At 38.0% G+C, this 17,095-nt stretch overlaps 1 protein-coding gene across 1 annotated transcript in view; it reads right to left on the bottom strand.

Annotated features, from left to right (window-relative positions):
- Window positions 1-3,581, bottom strand: part of FKTN (fukutin) — a 41,511-nt gene extending 37,930 nt beyond the window's left edge. The window contains exons 1-2 of the mRNA XM_040241112.1: window positions 2,866-3,581; window positions 2,036-2,095 (exon numbers count right to left, since the gene is read on the bottom strand). Of these exons, the coding sequence (XP_040097046.1) occupies window positions 2,036-2,095; window positions 2,866-2,970 (165 nt within the window). The 5' untranslated portion in view covers window positions 2,971-3,581. The remainder of the gene's footprint in view (window positions 1-2,035; window positions 2,096-2,865) is intronic.
- Window positions 3,582-17,095: the final 13,514 nt, after the last annotated feature.

Raw genomic sequence — 17,095 nt, 5'->3', positions numbered from 1 at the left:
AATACATACCAGGATTACTACTTTGCTAACATTAAAAAACCCACAAATAAATAATACACTGTATCTGCTCTTAAGAAGTTCATGGTCTACTGAGGACGATGTACAAATATTTACAATATAAGGTAAGTACAGAACAGTAATCAACTAATTAACTGCACACCAAAAGGATATCAAAATCTTCACAGAGGAAGCAGTATCTGAGATGACAACTCTGGACTTACAAATTATTCCCTTGGTAGTAGCTAAATCTTTTCAAGCAAAAGTTGGAGAGGAAATACCAGGTCTTTCAATTTTAAAAAATTAGTCATGTCAACATTTTCAAAACCAAAAATCAATTGTATGTGGAACTTTTCTTCATATTTGAAATACTGCTTAATAATCTTGCCAAGCAAAAGACAAACTAAAATTCACTGTCTGCTTGACCATTCCTGTATACAGTCTGACTTTCTAATAATACTGTAATACTGATATTTTAAAATACAATTCTGCTAAGGAGTAAGCAGAACATTCTACTGCAAAAAATAAATTTTGAAATCAGAATGGAAACTGAATAATCACACTTAGGAGTAAACAATATCTAAGAGTAGCCAAGATAAACAGAATAAATAACATACATTGTTGCTTAAAAGCCTACGTTAATGAAAGCAATAATGACTTCAAAGGGATGTATGCCCATCAAAAAAGATGTTTCATGGAATTAAGGATAAATGATTACTCACAAAAATCTGAAGAAACTTATAAAAACATACACAAGATAATAAACAGATTAGAATATCAGGAATTATATAGATAAAAAAGTGAGACAAATGTGTGAATCAGTTTCTTATCCTTTGTTTTTACTGTAGGGTATGATGCAAATACCAAGAATATAATAATCTCTGCGCCAGAGGAGTTTATTATCTCTTAGTGGGAGAGACAACGAAGTAAAAAGGTAGAATAAACAATGCTATGCCCCAAAATTCAGTAACTTAGAGGAAATGGATAAATTCCTTTAAAAACACAATTAACAAAACTATCAGAAGATGAAACAGGAAATCTGACTTGCCTTATAACTATTAACAAAATTGAATTTGTGGTATAAAAAAAAGTCTTGCCATTGAAACAAGAAAAAACTCTAGACTAAGATGGTTCACTGGCGAATTCTATCAAAGATTTAAGGAAGAAATAATACCAATTATACAAAAACTGTTTCAGAACTGAGCAGGAGGAAATACTTCAAACTCATTTTGAGGTCAGTATAATCCTAATAGCAAAACCCGACAAAGACATTACAGAAAAAGAAAGAAAAGTATATACCACTGTCCCTCATGAACACAGATGCAGTGACGTTTAACAGGATATTAAAAAATTAATTCTTGTAGTTAAAAAAAAAGAAAATGTTATGACCAAGTATAGTTTATCCCAGGAATGAAAGGCAGCACTTGAAAATTAATCAATCATATTAATAAAGGGAGGACACCTCTATGACAATTTCAACACAAAAAAATTTTGACAAAATTCAATTCCTATTTCATGATAAAAACCTCTCAGCAAACCAGGAATAGGATACTTGTTCAATTTGATAGAATATGAACCAAAAAATCTATTACTGAGTTGCAGGAGTTCTTTATTTATCCTTGATATCAATCTTTTGTCAGACACACGTTTTGCAAATATTTTTTATATTTTCTTGGTTCAATTCTGCTTTTCACATATTTATTCATTTGGGGAAGCACCACAACTCAATGAATGAGGATTTTGGAAGCAAGCAGTTAGAATCTAGAATCAGTCACTTATTAGCCAACCAACCTTAATCTTTTTAAGTGAACTGAGGACAAACATGTATTAACATCATCAAGTTTGCATAAGGACTAAATGTGATACTCCATATAAAGCACCTGGCACAGTGTCTTCCCCTTGCCCTCTATCACCTACTCCCACTTCCCACCAAGCCAGCTATTAAAACTGTCATAATTTAATAAATATTTATTAAGTATATAAGTGAATGAACCAAGTGAACTTGGTAATTGAAGAATTTCTCGACTGTCATACATACCCACTGTGTGCCATCAAATCCAATTCGGCTTCCTCTGGATTTTGATAAACCAGATCCATTCTAGGAAGATAACAAAAATAAAAGTTAGTAAATGCAAAGCCCAGCACTTAACATTACATTTAGGGCAGGTATAAGGTTCAACCTATGTAACTGGCTAATAATCATTAAAAAGCATAATCTAGATACATATAGTTATGAGCTAAGAATTCTACAATTATACAACTACCCAAGATGGACAACACTGAGACTGCTATAATTTATCAAACAGGCATATATGGTCAACATCTCAGAATCTATTAACTTCCATCAAATAATAGTAAACTCTTTGCTATCTCTTTAGAATCACTGTATTTATAAAATCTTCAGAAGCTACTAGATTCTACTACTAGAAGCTACTAGATCATTGTCTCTTTACCTTTATGCCTAAAGGTTTATAATAAAGGTAAGTTGTAACACTACACTTTCTGTTAGGCACTATATTAAAATTGACTTTGTACTAAACTAAGTCTAACATTTTATCAAAATTATTTATCACTGAACTCTTTCCAATGAGTGATGAAATGTTTGGAAAAATAACAATTTTCATATAATTCTATCAGAAAATTTCGACATCACTGAAACTGTGCACCTCTTTTAGTGTGTTATTATAATAATTTAACTGCAATTCTGAATTGCTTCTTATTATACCCATGAAGAGGAGAATTTCAAAGAAATATTTCTGCAAGGATTTAAAAAACTAATTAATTTTAGGTACTGCAAAAGGAAAGTATGTTAGGAAGATATACAGCTAAAATGAAGTTTAATAATGAGAAAGAAGAAAAAAAAGTTACCTTTGCTGATAAATAGTGCTTGTAGTAGTACAACTGAAATAGCAGAAATGCAGAACTTGTCAAAGTTAAAAGCACCAAAATCACGTTCTTACTGATTCTACTCATCAGTCTGCAGTGCTCACTTGGTTGTCTTTTGAAAGTAACCCAGCTGGTTTCATCTTTTGGGGTAAAAAGATAATCTTGTTTTCTGTGAACAATATTTCTGAAGAGACAAAAAAAAAGCCTATATTTAATTTTTTACCTTTATTAACCATGAAAAAGTTACCTAAAGTTCAACAGAACATTCTCTGATTTGGTAATGTCCTATCCTAAAGAAATCATCAGATATAAGACCAAACCTGGAAGAACAAAAATGTTTATCATGGCATTCTTTACAACTGCAAAAAATAAACTTAAGTGGGATATCCATAAAAACTGACCAACAGAGATAGGAGGGATTCTCCTGTAGGGTTTCTGATTTAGTAGAACTGGGGCGAGGCCTCCGAGTTTGCAATTCTGATGCATTCTCAGGTGAGGCTGATGCACATACTAAGAATGACTGCCAAAGAAAAAATAAACTTTTGGTCAAGGAACATCACCTGTGTAACAGCTCTGTTGTCTAATGTGATGTATGTTGTGGTCGGTTTTTATAAATATCCCATATACATTTTCAGTTCTTGGCAAGTGTAAAAAAAGTCATGATAAAAAATTTTGTTCTTTAACATGTACACACTGCTTTGTTTACTTATTTTTGGCTGCACTGGGTCTTCAGTGCTGCACATGGGCTTTCTCTAGTTGTGGAGAGCAGGGGTCACTCTCTAGCTGCAATGTGTGGGCTTCTCAGGTGTAGTGGCTCCTCTCGTGCAGTACAGGCTCTAGGTGCATGGGCTCGATAGTTGCAACTTGCTGACTCTAGGGTGTGCAGGCTTCAGTAGTTGTGGCTTGCAGGTTCCAGAATGTGACCTCAGTAGTCGTGGTGCACAGGCTTAGCTGCTCCATGACATGCGGAATCTTCTTGGATCAGGGACTGAACCCATCTTCCCTACGTCACCAGGGAATTCCTCAAAGTTTCTGTTCATCTTTGGTCCCATCTGACTATTCCTTTAGAACAAGTAATTTAATACAGTTCTATTTTTTCTTACCTCCTCTTCACTGTTTGATTTTGGTCACACACACTGCATTTGGTTCTTCAAATGTTTATCTTTATTCCTTTAATTATATACTGCTGCTGCTGCTGCTAAGTCGCTTCAATTGTGTCTGACTCTGTGCGACCCCACAGACGGCAGCCAACCAGGCTTCCCCGTCCCTGGGATTCTCCAGGCAAGAACACTGCAGTGGGTTGCCATTTCCTTCTCCAATGCATGAAAGTAAAAAGTGAAAGTGAAGTCGCACAGTTGTGTCCGACTCTTAGCGACCGCACGGACTGCGGCCTACCAGGCTCCTCCGTCCATGGATTTTCCAGGCAAGAGTACTGGAGTGGGGTGCCATTGCCTTCTCCGTTAACAATATACTAATACCTCTATTACTTCATGCATAAACTTTGTCTTTAGTTCTCCAGCTAAAAAATAAGAGGAAATCTATTAACACTTTCTACATCTCTTTTAATCCTGACTTTTATTAGTTCACTTTGTTATAGTTCTCTTTTATTCTGTAATACAAATCTGTTTTTAAAATCTTATTCCTACTATGTTTCCCTGCCAGTCCTTTCACTGTGTCATCTCTGTTCATCTATTAGATGGCTGATATTCATCTTCTCGGCTTCCCTTGTGACTCAGACGGTAAAGCGTCTGCCTACAATGCAGGAGACCCAGGTTCGATCCCTGGGTCGGGAAGTTCCCCTGGAGAAGGAAATGGCAACCCACTCCAGTATTCATGCCTGGAAAATCTCATGGACAGAGAAGCCCAGTAGGCTACAGTTCATAGGGTCGCAAAGAGTCAGCGACTTCACTTCACTTCATTCATCTTCTCCTTAGAATATGGGCATTATTTACCTTGAGTTGTTGTGCAAAACAGGTTCTTGCATTGTTCAAAAACAGGTGTCAACTAATAGTTTAGCTTTGAGGTTACACCCTCTTTCCTCTGATGACTTACAGGATTTGTACCACTGTCCTGCAATACTAAATACTCCCTTCACAGTATGTGATCCTTTCCCTGGCACTACAGGCAAGATGATCTTTTTAATGGATGAGCAAAGAACACATTCCTTAGTTTTGAAATACAATTTTTTAAAAACTAGGTTATGTAATGATGTTAATGATTGTTACTAGTTTTTCTTCATTATGTGTCTTCCAATCTGTAGAATCAAGATTTCTTTCTCTGCAACAGGTTTTCTTATGTGTTTTGAATACTTTTCTGCTCTAATGTTGAATTTCTATTTCCAGAACTACAATTAAGCATTTGTTTCATCTCCTTTCATTCCCATTTCACTTTGCTCAACTTTCAAAAGCCTGTCGTCATATCCCTTACTGAGTTTTCAACAATATTAATTCTCCTTTCTGTTTCCTATACATCTTTTTATTCCTGATTTTATTTTTCTTTCTTGAGTTCTGCCAAATTATGACTCATTATTTACCACTGTCTTACTATTTCTTCCTAGCCAGTTAGCTTTCCCTATTATTTTAAAGAAGTGGCTGTGTTGTGCTTCGTGACTCAGTCATGTCCAATTCTTTGCAACCCCCTGGACTGTAGCCTGCCAGTCTCCTCTGCCCATGGGATTCTCCAGGTAAGAATACTGGAGTGGGTTGCCGTGCCCTCCTCCAGGGGATCTTCCCAACCCAGGGATCAAACTCAGGTCTCCCACATTGCAAGCAGATTCTTTACCAGCTGAGCTTCCACGGAACCCCTTAAAGAAGTAGTTGTCTCCTTAAATTTGTTATGCCACTACAGTTTTCTCATGGGTCTTCATCACACATTTTTCCATTTCTTTTTGCTTTTCTTTCTGTAACACTTGTGTAGATATTGTACTCATTTTCTTTTTCTCACTGTTTATCTTTGAATGACATGAGCTTCACCCAGGTCAATTATTTGCAAGAGGATTGTAGGAGGAAGAATTAAGGCTGTGTTCTGGACTAGAAGGTAGTCTCTCCAGCCTACAAGAGAGCTCTTTATGACACAGGGTGTCCTGTGCATGCGTGTGTTAAGAGAGAGACAATGTATGTGAGAACAAGGAAGAGAAAGATGTTTAGCCATTATTTCTTGCCTCATCAAAAGAGCACTTCCTGCAAAGATCGTTTATCTGTGTGCTTTCTCATTTGTTCTTCCTTTCCTGCTAGAATATGTTGCCAGACATTCTAAGGAAGCTTCTCCTACTGCTTTTCTATGCACCCTGACACCACTGTAAACAGATCTACCTTTCATTGCTCTGTCAGTTCTACCTGAGATCTCTATCAGAATGCTCTTTTAATCTCTTTCTGCTTACATTTCACAAACAGTTCTCAAATATTTCAATTTGGGATACAGGACTCTAGTCCTACTGAAGATGTAATTATAACTGACCCTTGAACAATGCAGGGGTAGGGACGCCAACATTTTATGCAGCTAAAAATCTGCATATAACTTATAGTTGGCCCTCCATATACAAACGTAGTTCCTTTGTATCTACGTTTCCTTCATATATGTGGTTTGCATCTGTGGATTCAACTATCCAGGGGTCATACAATACTGTAGTATTTACTACTGAAAAAAATCCATATGTAGTAATTCAAACTTGTGTTGTTCAAAGGTCAACTATACATCTCTGTCTCTCATTTTCCTTGCTGTGAAAGTGAAATCGTTCAGTCGTGTCCGACTCTGCAATCCCATGGACTGTAGTCTACCAGGCTTCTCTGTCCGTGGGATTTTCCAGGCAAGAGTACTGGAGTGGGTTGCCATTTCCTTCTCCAGGGGATCTTCCTGACCCAGGGATCAAACCCAGGTCTCCTGCATTGCAGGCAGACGCTTTACCCTCTGAGCCATCAGGGAAGAAGAGGGCACAAATGTTTTCACTCTGCCATCTTTAAAGCAGAATTCGTAGGATTTTGAAACAATCTAAATGGGCTTTCAGAGTGAAAGCCTATATATAGCAAACATCCAATGATATTACAAAAAGCCAACCAACTACTTAAGAGAAATATCACCTTGATTTATAGATAATGCATCAAGCAAAGATAACTGAAGAAATCATGATCATATTCTGTCTCCTAAAACTGTAAAAATTAGCAACATCAAACAATATTAATAATGGTATTAGTTCTGCTGTCAGCTAAAACCTCCTAAAATAAAGACAGTCAAATATGTACTGTGATAAGGATAGCTCAGAAGATAATAAAAAGAACAGCCTTTATTTTTAGTATTTCAGCTCATCTTTTTGTAATTGTGTTAAAAAGTACATCAATGTATTGTACTCTGATTCCTAAAATCTAAAGTAACACTTGGAGTGTGCTATAGTCCAGTCTTTCCTGTGCTTGAATTAACAAATGGGAAGAAAATATAAAAGACCTATATAAACCACTACAGAAAAATATAGTCAAAATTAATATCTTGTTCTCTTTTTGGACATAACTCTAACCTACTATTAATTCTTACATGAACTAAATCTCCAAAATATATCATCAATCACAACTACATTTATATTATCAAGATGATATCCAATTAAGTTTATTTCATTATTTATTTTCTGTAAATGCCAAACCAATTCAACTAACTGCAAAGATAAGAATATTAGCCCATCAAAACATTCCTTTTTGCTAGCACCATCTCTTCATTAGGAATGGAATTACCACTTTAAAATGAGTAATGTTATACTTAAGAGGCCAAGGCTTATTGAGTTTACCTCTAAAATATCTCTTGTACCAACTTCCTCTTCTTTCTTCACTGTCATTCTAATTTAAACTCTAATTGTACAAATGTCTTAATTCTAACTGATGTCCCAGGCTCCACTTTCTGCCTACTAATAATCTTACACTGACAGACATACCAAGCTGCTGATAAATGAATCAAATTACATCATCAAAATTTTTCAATGGTTCCTTACCACCTACAAGTAAAGCTCAAGTTTCAGATAAATTTGACCCATGAACAACATGGATTTGAACTACACAGGCCCACTTACACACAGATTTTTTTTCAATAATAAACACTACAGTATTACACGATCTGCTGTTGACTTAATTTGTAGATATGGAACTGCAGATATGGAGGGCTGACTCTATTACATGTATATTTTTGACAGTGTAAAGGATGGTGCCTACCATCCAGTTGTACAAGAATCAAGTCTTTAGCCAATGCAGTTGCTAACCTATAATATATGTGAAAGGAATTCAGGGTGAAGGGCAGGATGAAGCACTCTGTCCTCCGGGAAAACAGGCCTTTAGATAGTTGGAAATATTTCAGGAGAACAGTTTATGAAGCTGGACTCTTACATATTCCCATATTTAGAAAAGCACTAAAATCATTAATTGAGATACATGTTCCTTGTGACTAGAAGTAAACTTCTACAGAGATGTGTGCACGAGTGCATATACCTTTTTGCAAAATTATGTATCTACTGACCTCCCCTATCTACCTCCTCTTCTAAGAAATTACTCAGAACTATCTGAGACTGTCTCCCAAATAAAACTGAAACTCAACAGCTCTCACGATGTGTGTTTTTATTTCAGTTGACAGAGGTTTGGCACCACCAGCTGTACTGTTCAAGGGTCAAATACAGAAGCATTCAAGGGCATTCACAATCTAACTGAACAAAAGGCAAATTTTCTAGACTTTCTCCCACTTCACATACTGCCCAAGTGTCTGTCTCTGCCCAAGTATTCCTGGAATACACACGACACTTTGCTATCTCTTTGCTTTTGTTCATTTCCTCTTGTCTGAAGTATTCTCACCTATTTCCAGAGAACCAGTTCTATACCTCTTTACACAGCTCCTCTCAATGACCTTCCTTTATGAAGTCTTTCATGCTCTTCCAAGTCAGAAGCAATCTCTTCCAGCTATAAATTCCTAGTCTTACCTTCTTGCAAGGAATAAATATTTACTGTCTACCTTAAAAGGGAGAGATGCCAACAAAATGCTAAGCCCTGAAGAGAAAATAAGTAAAATACTGTTCCCTATCTTCAAAGATTTTAGAGATGAGTATATAAAGGTTTTTAAAAGAATGGTGATTGATGGTGGTGGAGGGTAAGAAGTCCTAAAGAACAGCATGGGAAGTATTTTCCAAAACGCACAACCACCATCCTTACCACCTTCACATCTATTAAGAAACACTATTCTGGTTTCTGTTAGACTGTATCAGAGATAAATATAGAGACACTATCAAGAGTGTAATGGCTATGAAGAAGTAAGTACAGGCTACTATGGAGCACCAAGAGAGGAAACTAACCCTAAGGCATTTACTATTTTCTATTTTGAATTACAGTTATTAGAATACATGAGTCATCTCCCCTATCACACTAAAAATGATTGAATTAATATCCAGAAATAATAAGTATGCTGCTGCTGCTAAGTCGCTTCAGTTGTGTCCAACTCTGTGCAACCCCATAGATGGCAGCCCATCAGGCTCCTCTGTCCCTGGGATTATCCAGGCAAGAACACTGGAGTGGGTTGCCATTTCCTTCTCCAATGCATGAAAGTGAAAAGTGAAAGTGAAATCACTCAGTCGTGTCCGACCTTCAGCAACCCCATGGACTGCAGCCCTCCAGGCTCCTCCATCCATGGGATTTTCCATATATTCAAATAACTGCACAATGTTCAAGAGAACACAAAACTATTTTTTTTAAGTTTTATTTTTAAAAGTTCTCTGTCCTACAGGAACTTTTATAATAAAACAATATAAAATATGAAAAAGTGAATTTTTAGAGTTTAATGCCCATACTTAGTTCTAACTCCTGAACAGTAAACATTTAAAAATAACATATGGAGAAATACAGCATCGAAGCAAAAGAAAAATATTATTTGTGTATACACTTCTCTTTACATGGGACATTTTAGCTATTAAAAATGCTCGGGAGGACAAGTAATGTATTTTCACTTACACTTAGGTAAAGCTTCATAAAGAAAGCAGTATATCATGTCTAATGGAAAAGAAGAACACTACACAGATAGTAAATTTAAATGATGGGATGGTGGCAGGAGATAGAAAATGTTTTTTAAAAATGTAATGGGGACTTTAAGGGGAATTATGAAGTTTAAGTACCTAAGTATCTTCAAGTTCTAACGGAAATATGCAAAGGCTAATATATAAGTAACCGCCTGCAATGCAGGATACCCCAGTTCAACTCCTGGGTCGGGAAGATCCACTGGAGAAGGGATAGGCTACACACTTCAGTATTCTTGGGCTTCCCCTGTGGCTCAGCTGGTAAAGAATCCACCTGCAATGAGGGAGACCTGGGTTTGATCCCTGGATTGGGAAGATTCCCTCAGAGAAGGGAAAGGTGACCCACTCCAGTATTCTGGCCTGGAGACTATACAGTCCATGAGGTCACAAAAAGTCAAAGATGACTTAGCAACTTTCACACTACAGCACAGAATTAGTCTTAGATGACTTGGAAACAGGCTCTAACTAGTGCATGAACTAGTATTTGGCAATTAAGAAGAAAGGAATGGGCAGATCTGCTTCCCAACTGAACCTTTAATGGGTTATGGGTGTCAGAGTTATCAGTCCTATCAGTCTTTGAGCCTGGTGTAACTAGAGACCAAGACTGTCACCTCCAGCCAAGAACAAACACATTCTTTTACCCTTTCTTTCGTCCTTTATTATCAATTTGTATCGAGGCATGAGAAAGCCTGGAAAAAACTAGTGGTAGATGACAGCCACACACAAATTTGAGGGAAAGATGTATAGGATAGGAAGCTCAAGACAGTTCTCAGGCTCCTACTACAACCAAGAGCAGCATTTCATATTCTTTCAGCTTCCCATTGCCATTTCATGTTATCACTTGTTCTTTAATGGTAACAGCACAAAAAATTTTGGCATCTGTCTTAACGTGATACCCGTTCTCTGCTACTCTTTTGAGGATTATTTTGATAGGGATCTGTTTGAAAGAATGTCAAGCTGTCTGACTTTTTTATTACACTTCTACCCACTAGTGGCTTCTGGATCACCTCTCTTGATATCGGAGGCCCTTGAACAAGAAATGACCAGCCCTAGCAGTGCAGTTACGTTCGCAGATAACGTGTGTTAGCCTGGTGCCCTCAATGCTCTAGACCCAATTTACTCAGGAACACTGAGGAATGCGAGGAAGGCATAGTGGGTGACAGAATTGAGATTCAAATATGTCCTGCACTGCAAAATAAAACAGGAGGCTAAATTAGAGAAGAAAGAGGGTAGTGTAAACAATCAAAGCCATTGTTTTGAAATAAGGTAGCAAACTAGAAGACATAAAGAGAAAATGCTTCTGAAGATGTATTCAGAGAGAAGATGGGAAAAAAAGTCAACATTTTCAGCTGTTCAAAGCCAAAAACACCCCAGTAGCAACAGATGCTATCCATCTTACTTAAATACTGCTGGTCCTTTTTATATATACTGTTCTTTTTCTTTCATTGCTCACTTTGCGAGACAGTCAGTAACCTAGAAACAAAGGTTAGACTGTAAGGGTTTAAGAAGTCTCTTCTGCTTACCACTCATTCACTTCTTAACCCTTTGCAATATAACTGCTCTCAAAATGCTGACATTTGAAGATTAAAAAATTAGTCTCTCTATTTGATGCTCCAGAAAAATCCAAAATACACAGCAACTCCTTCTGAAATGACTATGGAGTAGTGAGCTTTTAGAGAACATCTGAAATGAAAGACCTAGATAAGAAAGAAAATGAAGACAGGAGGGGACTGATTTATGAGGGCAAAGTAAAAGGGTGAAGGAAGTGGCATTGCCTACAAAGTGTACTGTTCTGTGTTTGATATGAAATCTGGATGGATGTTCTCTTTATATTCGCTGTTCCTAATCATTTAATTAGATATACCTCCCGTGTCTACTGACTGATTACTACTTACAAATATTTCACCAGACTGCTGGTGATGTCCTCTTAAACTCCATTGTTCACCTTCAAGACAGATTTTTTCATGACTTGCCCCTCTATTCTGTTAATGGTATCCCTATTTTCTCAATTATCTTTAAAACAGTTTTTACAGTTCTAACTCCTTATCTAATGAGTCAACAAACTATACATTCTTCTCAGTGCCTCTAAAAGCTGTCATTTCTTTCCCATTTTCAGTATAGTTGGCCAACTTTTAAGGCATTAACTCTGCCTAAACAAAAAGCCTCCTCCATGAATACAGATAGTCCCTGACTTATCGTTTGACTTACAGTTTTTGACGTTACAGTGGGGCAAAAGTGACAAGCATTCAGTAGAAACTGTGTTTGAATTTTGACTTTTTTCCCGCAGCTAGCAATAAGTGCCACATAACCTCTCGTGACGCTGGGCAGCGGCAGTGTGAGACACAATTCCCAACTAACCATGTGATCACAAGGTAAACAACTGACACTTAAGACCATTCTGCTTTTCATCTGTAGTACTCAATAAATTGTATGAAATATTTAATACTTTAAAAAACCACTCTGCTTTTCATCTGTAGTACTCAATAAATTATATGAAATACTTAATACTTTATTATAAAATAGGCTTCATATTAGACAATTATGCCCATCTGTGTAGGCTAACATATGTATCCTCAAGACATTTAAAGTAAGCTAGGGTAGAGAAGGCGATGGCACCCAACTCCAGTACTCTTGCCTGGAAAATCCCATGGACGGAGGGGCCTGGTGGGCCTCAGTCCATGGGGTTGCTAAGAGTAGGACACGACTGAGCGACTTCACTTTCACTTTTCATTTTCATGCATTGGAGAAGGAAATGGCAACCCACTGCAGTGTTCTTGCCTGGAGAATCCCAGGGACAGGGGAGCCTGGTGGGCTGCCGTTTAGGGGTCGCACAGAGTTGGACATGACTGAAGTGACTTAGCAGCAGGCTAGGCTATGATGTTGAGCAGGCTAGGTACATTAAACGCATTTTCAATTTATGATGAGTTTATCAAACTGAGGAAGAACTGTACTCTACTACTAGGCTTTCCTTGAAATGCCATCTTAGGGACCAAAGTGCAGTCATTTCTACAGTGACACTTTGTGTCACTTTCCCCTGCTTTAAGGACTTCCTCGGCTAACTGAGTACTAATCCCCTAAGTGAGCCCATTGATACAGCGCCTTCTTACCTTGGTGCATTTGTCTATGCTATTCCTTCTGTGTGTAGTAGTTTCTCCCCAACACCCTGCCTCTCTCACTGTCTTTTGAGTAGTTAAGACCATAGGCTCTGAAGACAGACTACTATGTCCAAATCCTGCTCTGCCACTTGCTGCTTATATATACATATGTTCTTAGGCAGGTTACTTAATCTCTCTGTGCCTCCATCTTAAAAAATATGGATCTATAAATTTACTTAATTCACAGGGCTGTTCTGTCAGATTAAGACATGTAAAGCACTGAAGAGTACCTAGAACATGATAAATGCTAGCAATAAAACTAGTAGACAAAAAACTAGTAGACCTTTAGTCTACTAGTCATTCCCTTTGCTGTCCAATAACTAAAGGTCCCCTCATTTATATCCACACAGCACTTGTAGTTGTATTATTTTTGCAGTCAGTCTTAATCAGTTACAGTTCCTTGAGACAGGAGGCTGTCATGTTTCCATATTCCTCAGTATTTCATATTCTATGTTCTTCCACAGTAGAATTCAAACACATAGACTGTAAAAGATTTATGATGGATTTCCATTACCCCAGAAAAGCTGTGTCCCCAGAACAGTACAAAAGTATTTGAGATAAGTGGTGAATGCAAGTACCAGCAGGTGAAGAGTGACAGCCAGAGTTTATGTCACATAGATCAGTCTGGTTTGTTCCCTCATTCATTTTTTCCATTAAGTTCACAAATATTACTGGGTTCTATGTACACCCTACAGACACCAGGCAACCTCTGAGTTGTTCCCTGTGATAAGACTCTATAGTATAAACAAAAGATTATGGTTATTGCAAAGGCAGCAGAAAGTTGAGGAACCAAGGATTTCTTTTGACCCAAACATAGTTTACATACGTCATTTTCATGGGTCATTTAAGAGCTATCTTAGTAGCATACACACCAGAGTAAGAACAGTGGTTGTCTTTGGGTTGGGAGGACTGTAGGTGTTTTTCTTTTTCCTTTTTATTTACCCTATGTGAATATCAATTGATTTTGTAATGAGAAGAAAAAAATGACTAAGTTTTCCAAAAAACTTAAAAAAATTCTCTCATTCCATGGCTCAATTAACGAATACTACAGCATCACAAGCTTTCATTATTTTAATATCCCCCAATTTTTGGAGTAACAGAATAGCATTAAACCAAGTTATTTGTAACTGGGTAAAATCTTTCCCCCAAGAATGCAAGTACTTAACTGCTTGGTTGAAGATGTTTGGGTACTGATCTCAGTAAAACTATAAAGCTAACAGGATCAAACACATGACTGAGCATGCATCAAGTTCTTAGTACAATATGTAAGTGTGAATATATGTACATACATAAAATCTAGATGTATGTTCACCAATATATCAATAATGGTCATTTCTAAGTATAGAGATTGGTGTGATTTTTACATTGTTCTTTATGCTCTTCTACACTGTCCTGATATTTTTATAATGAACACATATTATTTTCATAAAGACAACAAAATTATTAATAAAGTAGATAATAAGTAGTAGTAATGGCTTAATCTTTGCTACTTAAAAGCATGGTCCTCAAACCAACAAATCAACATCACACTGGAGCGTGTCAAAAGTTCTTAGGCCCTATTGCAGACCCAGTGATTCAGAAGCTATATTTAATCTACACTTTAAGATCCTTAGGTGATTCATATGTGCATTAAAATTTGAAAAGCACTGATTTAGACACTACGGCCTTTACATGGAGGGACAACAGGAACAAAATCTGCCTTCTTCATTATACATTCCAGGCATGAAACATAAGTATTTGTTGAATAAATAAGCATGTAAATGATATTACTTCTGAACAGACATCAGAATGACAGTGGAGACTGTATCTATCTGAATTATTTATTTTCTGCCAGAGTTCTCAGAAATGGTTGCTTAATATTTACTGTAAATACTGTTAAATTACTTTAGTAAAATGTTGACCCCCAAAATGTGGTCCTTTTTGAAAAGGAGTCTTTGCTCATGGAGATTTCTACATCTCTTTCAGTCATCTCTCTAGTCTCCCATCCACGCACACATCCTAGAGTGACGCTTTACAGTCTCTCCCTCAAAGCAAACTCATTTTCAAGATTTTAACTAACATCTCTAGAGAAACCTTACTACTTAACTTTCTTAAACTCCAGCTGTCTAAATATTTAACTCTATGTCCTACACCTCAAATTTAACCCTTTTATTCTCCATCAACTATCTCCCTGCCCTCTTCAGAAGAGAACAGTTCTCCATCGTCACAGACGCACATTTTACAAGTTTTAGAGAAGAGAGACCATTAAGTCTAACAACATTATTTTACAGAAGAAAATAGGATCTAGAATTCAATGACAGCCCAAGAGGCTAGTTATTGGCAACACAAAACTACAATCTGCACCACCATACTCCCAATACATTATCACATCCTAGAATTTTGACAGAATTCTCATTTTTATCAACAGCACTTAAATTCACTTTTTAGAAACACAGGTTCAAAATATCAATCACTTAGATCCAAGAAATCAAGTTCTGTGTATTGTTGACATTTCTCTCATTCCTTTTTTCTTCCTTTTTAGAACACACTGCACTTTCTTTTCAGTTGAAGTTCCTTCAACATGTAGTGCCATCCTCCCGAAGTTCTCTATCCTCCCAGAGGCTTATTCCTGCTGCCTCTACCTTTATCTATGGTGCTTAATAGAGATGGTTCTGGATGACTCAAACTCTATCCATCCTCAAAGTACAGCCCAATTCCAGACTTCTTTTTCCCCAATTTCTAATGCACTGCTCCATCACTCACTTTTGTATTTGTTCACAGTTCAGTTCAGTCCAGTCGCTCAGTCATATCCGACTCTTTGCGACCCCATGAATCACAGCACACCAGGCCTCCCTGTCCAACTCCCGGAGTTCACCCAAACTCATGTGCATCGAACCGGTGATGCCATCCAGCCATCTCATCCTCTGTCCTCCCCTTTTCCTCCTGCCCCCAATCCCTCCCAGTATCAGAGTCTTTTCCAATGAGTCAACTCTTCGTATGAGGTGGCCAAAGTACTGGAGCTTCAGCTTTAGCATCAGTCCTTCCAAAGAACACCCAGGGCTGATCTCCTTCAGAATGGACTGGTTGGATCTCCTTGCAGTCCAAGGGACTCTCAAGAGTCTTCTCCAACACCACGGTTCAAAAGCATCAATTCTTCGGCGCTCAGCCTTCTTCACAGTCCAACTCTCACATCCATACATGACCAATGGAAAAACCATAGCCTTGACCAGACGGACCTTTGTTGGCAAAGTAATGTCTCTGCTTTTGAATATGTTATCTAGGTTGGTCATAACTTTCCTTCCAAGGAGTAAGCGTCTTTTAATTTCATGGCTGCAGTCATCATCTGCAGTGATTTTGGCTGATGCTTATTCTTTGGAAACCTACTACCTTAAAAAGTAAAAAGAACTTGATATCATCGAGGTTCTGTTTAATCTGAGAAATCTGAGGCCCAGAGAAAAGTGTGTTAGTTAAGAACTGGTGATGGTGACAAAATCTGAACACAGTTCCCCGACTCCTATCCGAAGCTTGCGTCGGCTCTCTACTTGTCAGTCTCTCCCGACACCCCGCGTTGATAATGCAAACAAAAGGCATACGTCAGTGCCATATGAAACTTTACTTACACGGCTAGCAGTGTCCATCCCATAATTAAGCGTACGAAATGGACGCGTCAGTAAACACCCCTCCACCTGAACCGAAAGCTGAATCCAGGGGGAAAGCAAGAGAGAAGGGACGCCTAATTCACACACCCCTCTCTAGAAAGGCATCGGAGCTCCCCCACTGCCCGCGGAAGCCCGTCACACTCCCTCACGGGGCATCAAGGCCCTTCCCAGTCGAGCCCCCTCTTTAGCTCCCGCCAGGTTCCTGGCTTCCCGTCTCCGCACCCATCCCTCCAGCCATTCCCCTAATACGCAGAGCTGCCCCAACCGGGGAGCTCCTTTCGTGCTTCTACACTTTTACACACACTAGCCCCACAACCTGCAACGTCCTCCTCCTCCCCCTAGATCCTTTTCCAAACCCCGAGACGGCTCTCACGACGCTACTCAAACGTCAC

The sequence above is a fragment of the Oryx dammah genome, unplaced genomic scaffold, assembly GCF_014754425.2.
Source record: "Oryx dammah isolate SB20612 unplaced genomic scaffold, SCBI_Odam_1.1 HiC_scaffold_1, whole genome shotgun sequence".
Taxonomy (NCBI): domain Eukaryota; kingdom Metazoa; phylum Chordata; class Mammalia; order Artiodactyla; family Bovidae; genus Oryx; species Oryx dammah.
The sequence above is the reverse complement of the archived record's forward strand: the minus strand, read 5'-3'. Positions and strand labels throughout refer to the sequence as shown.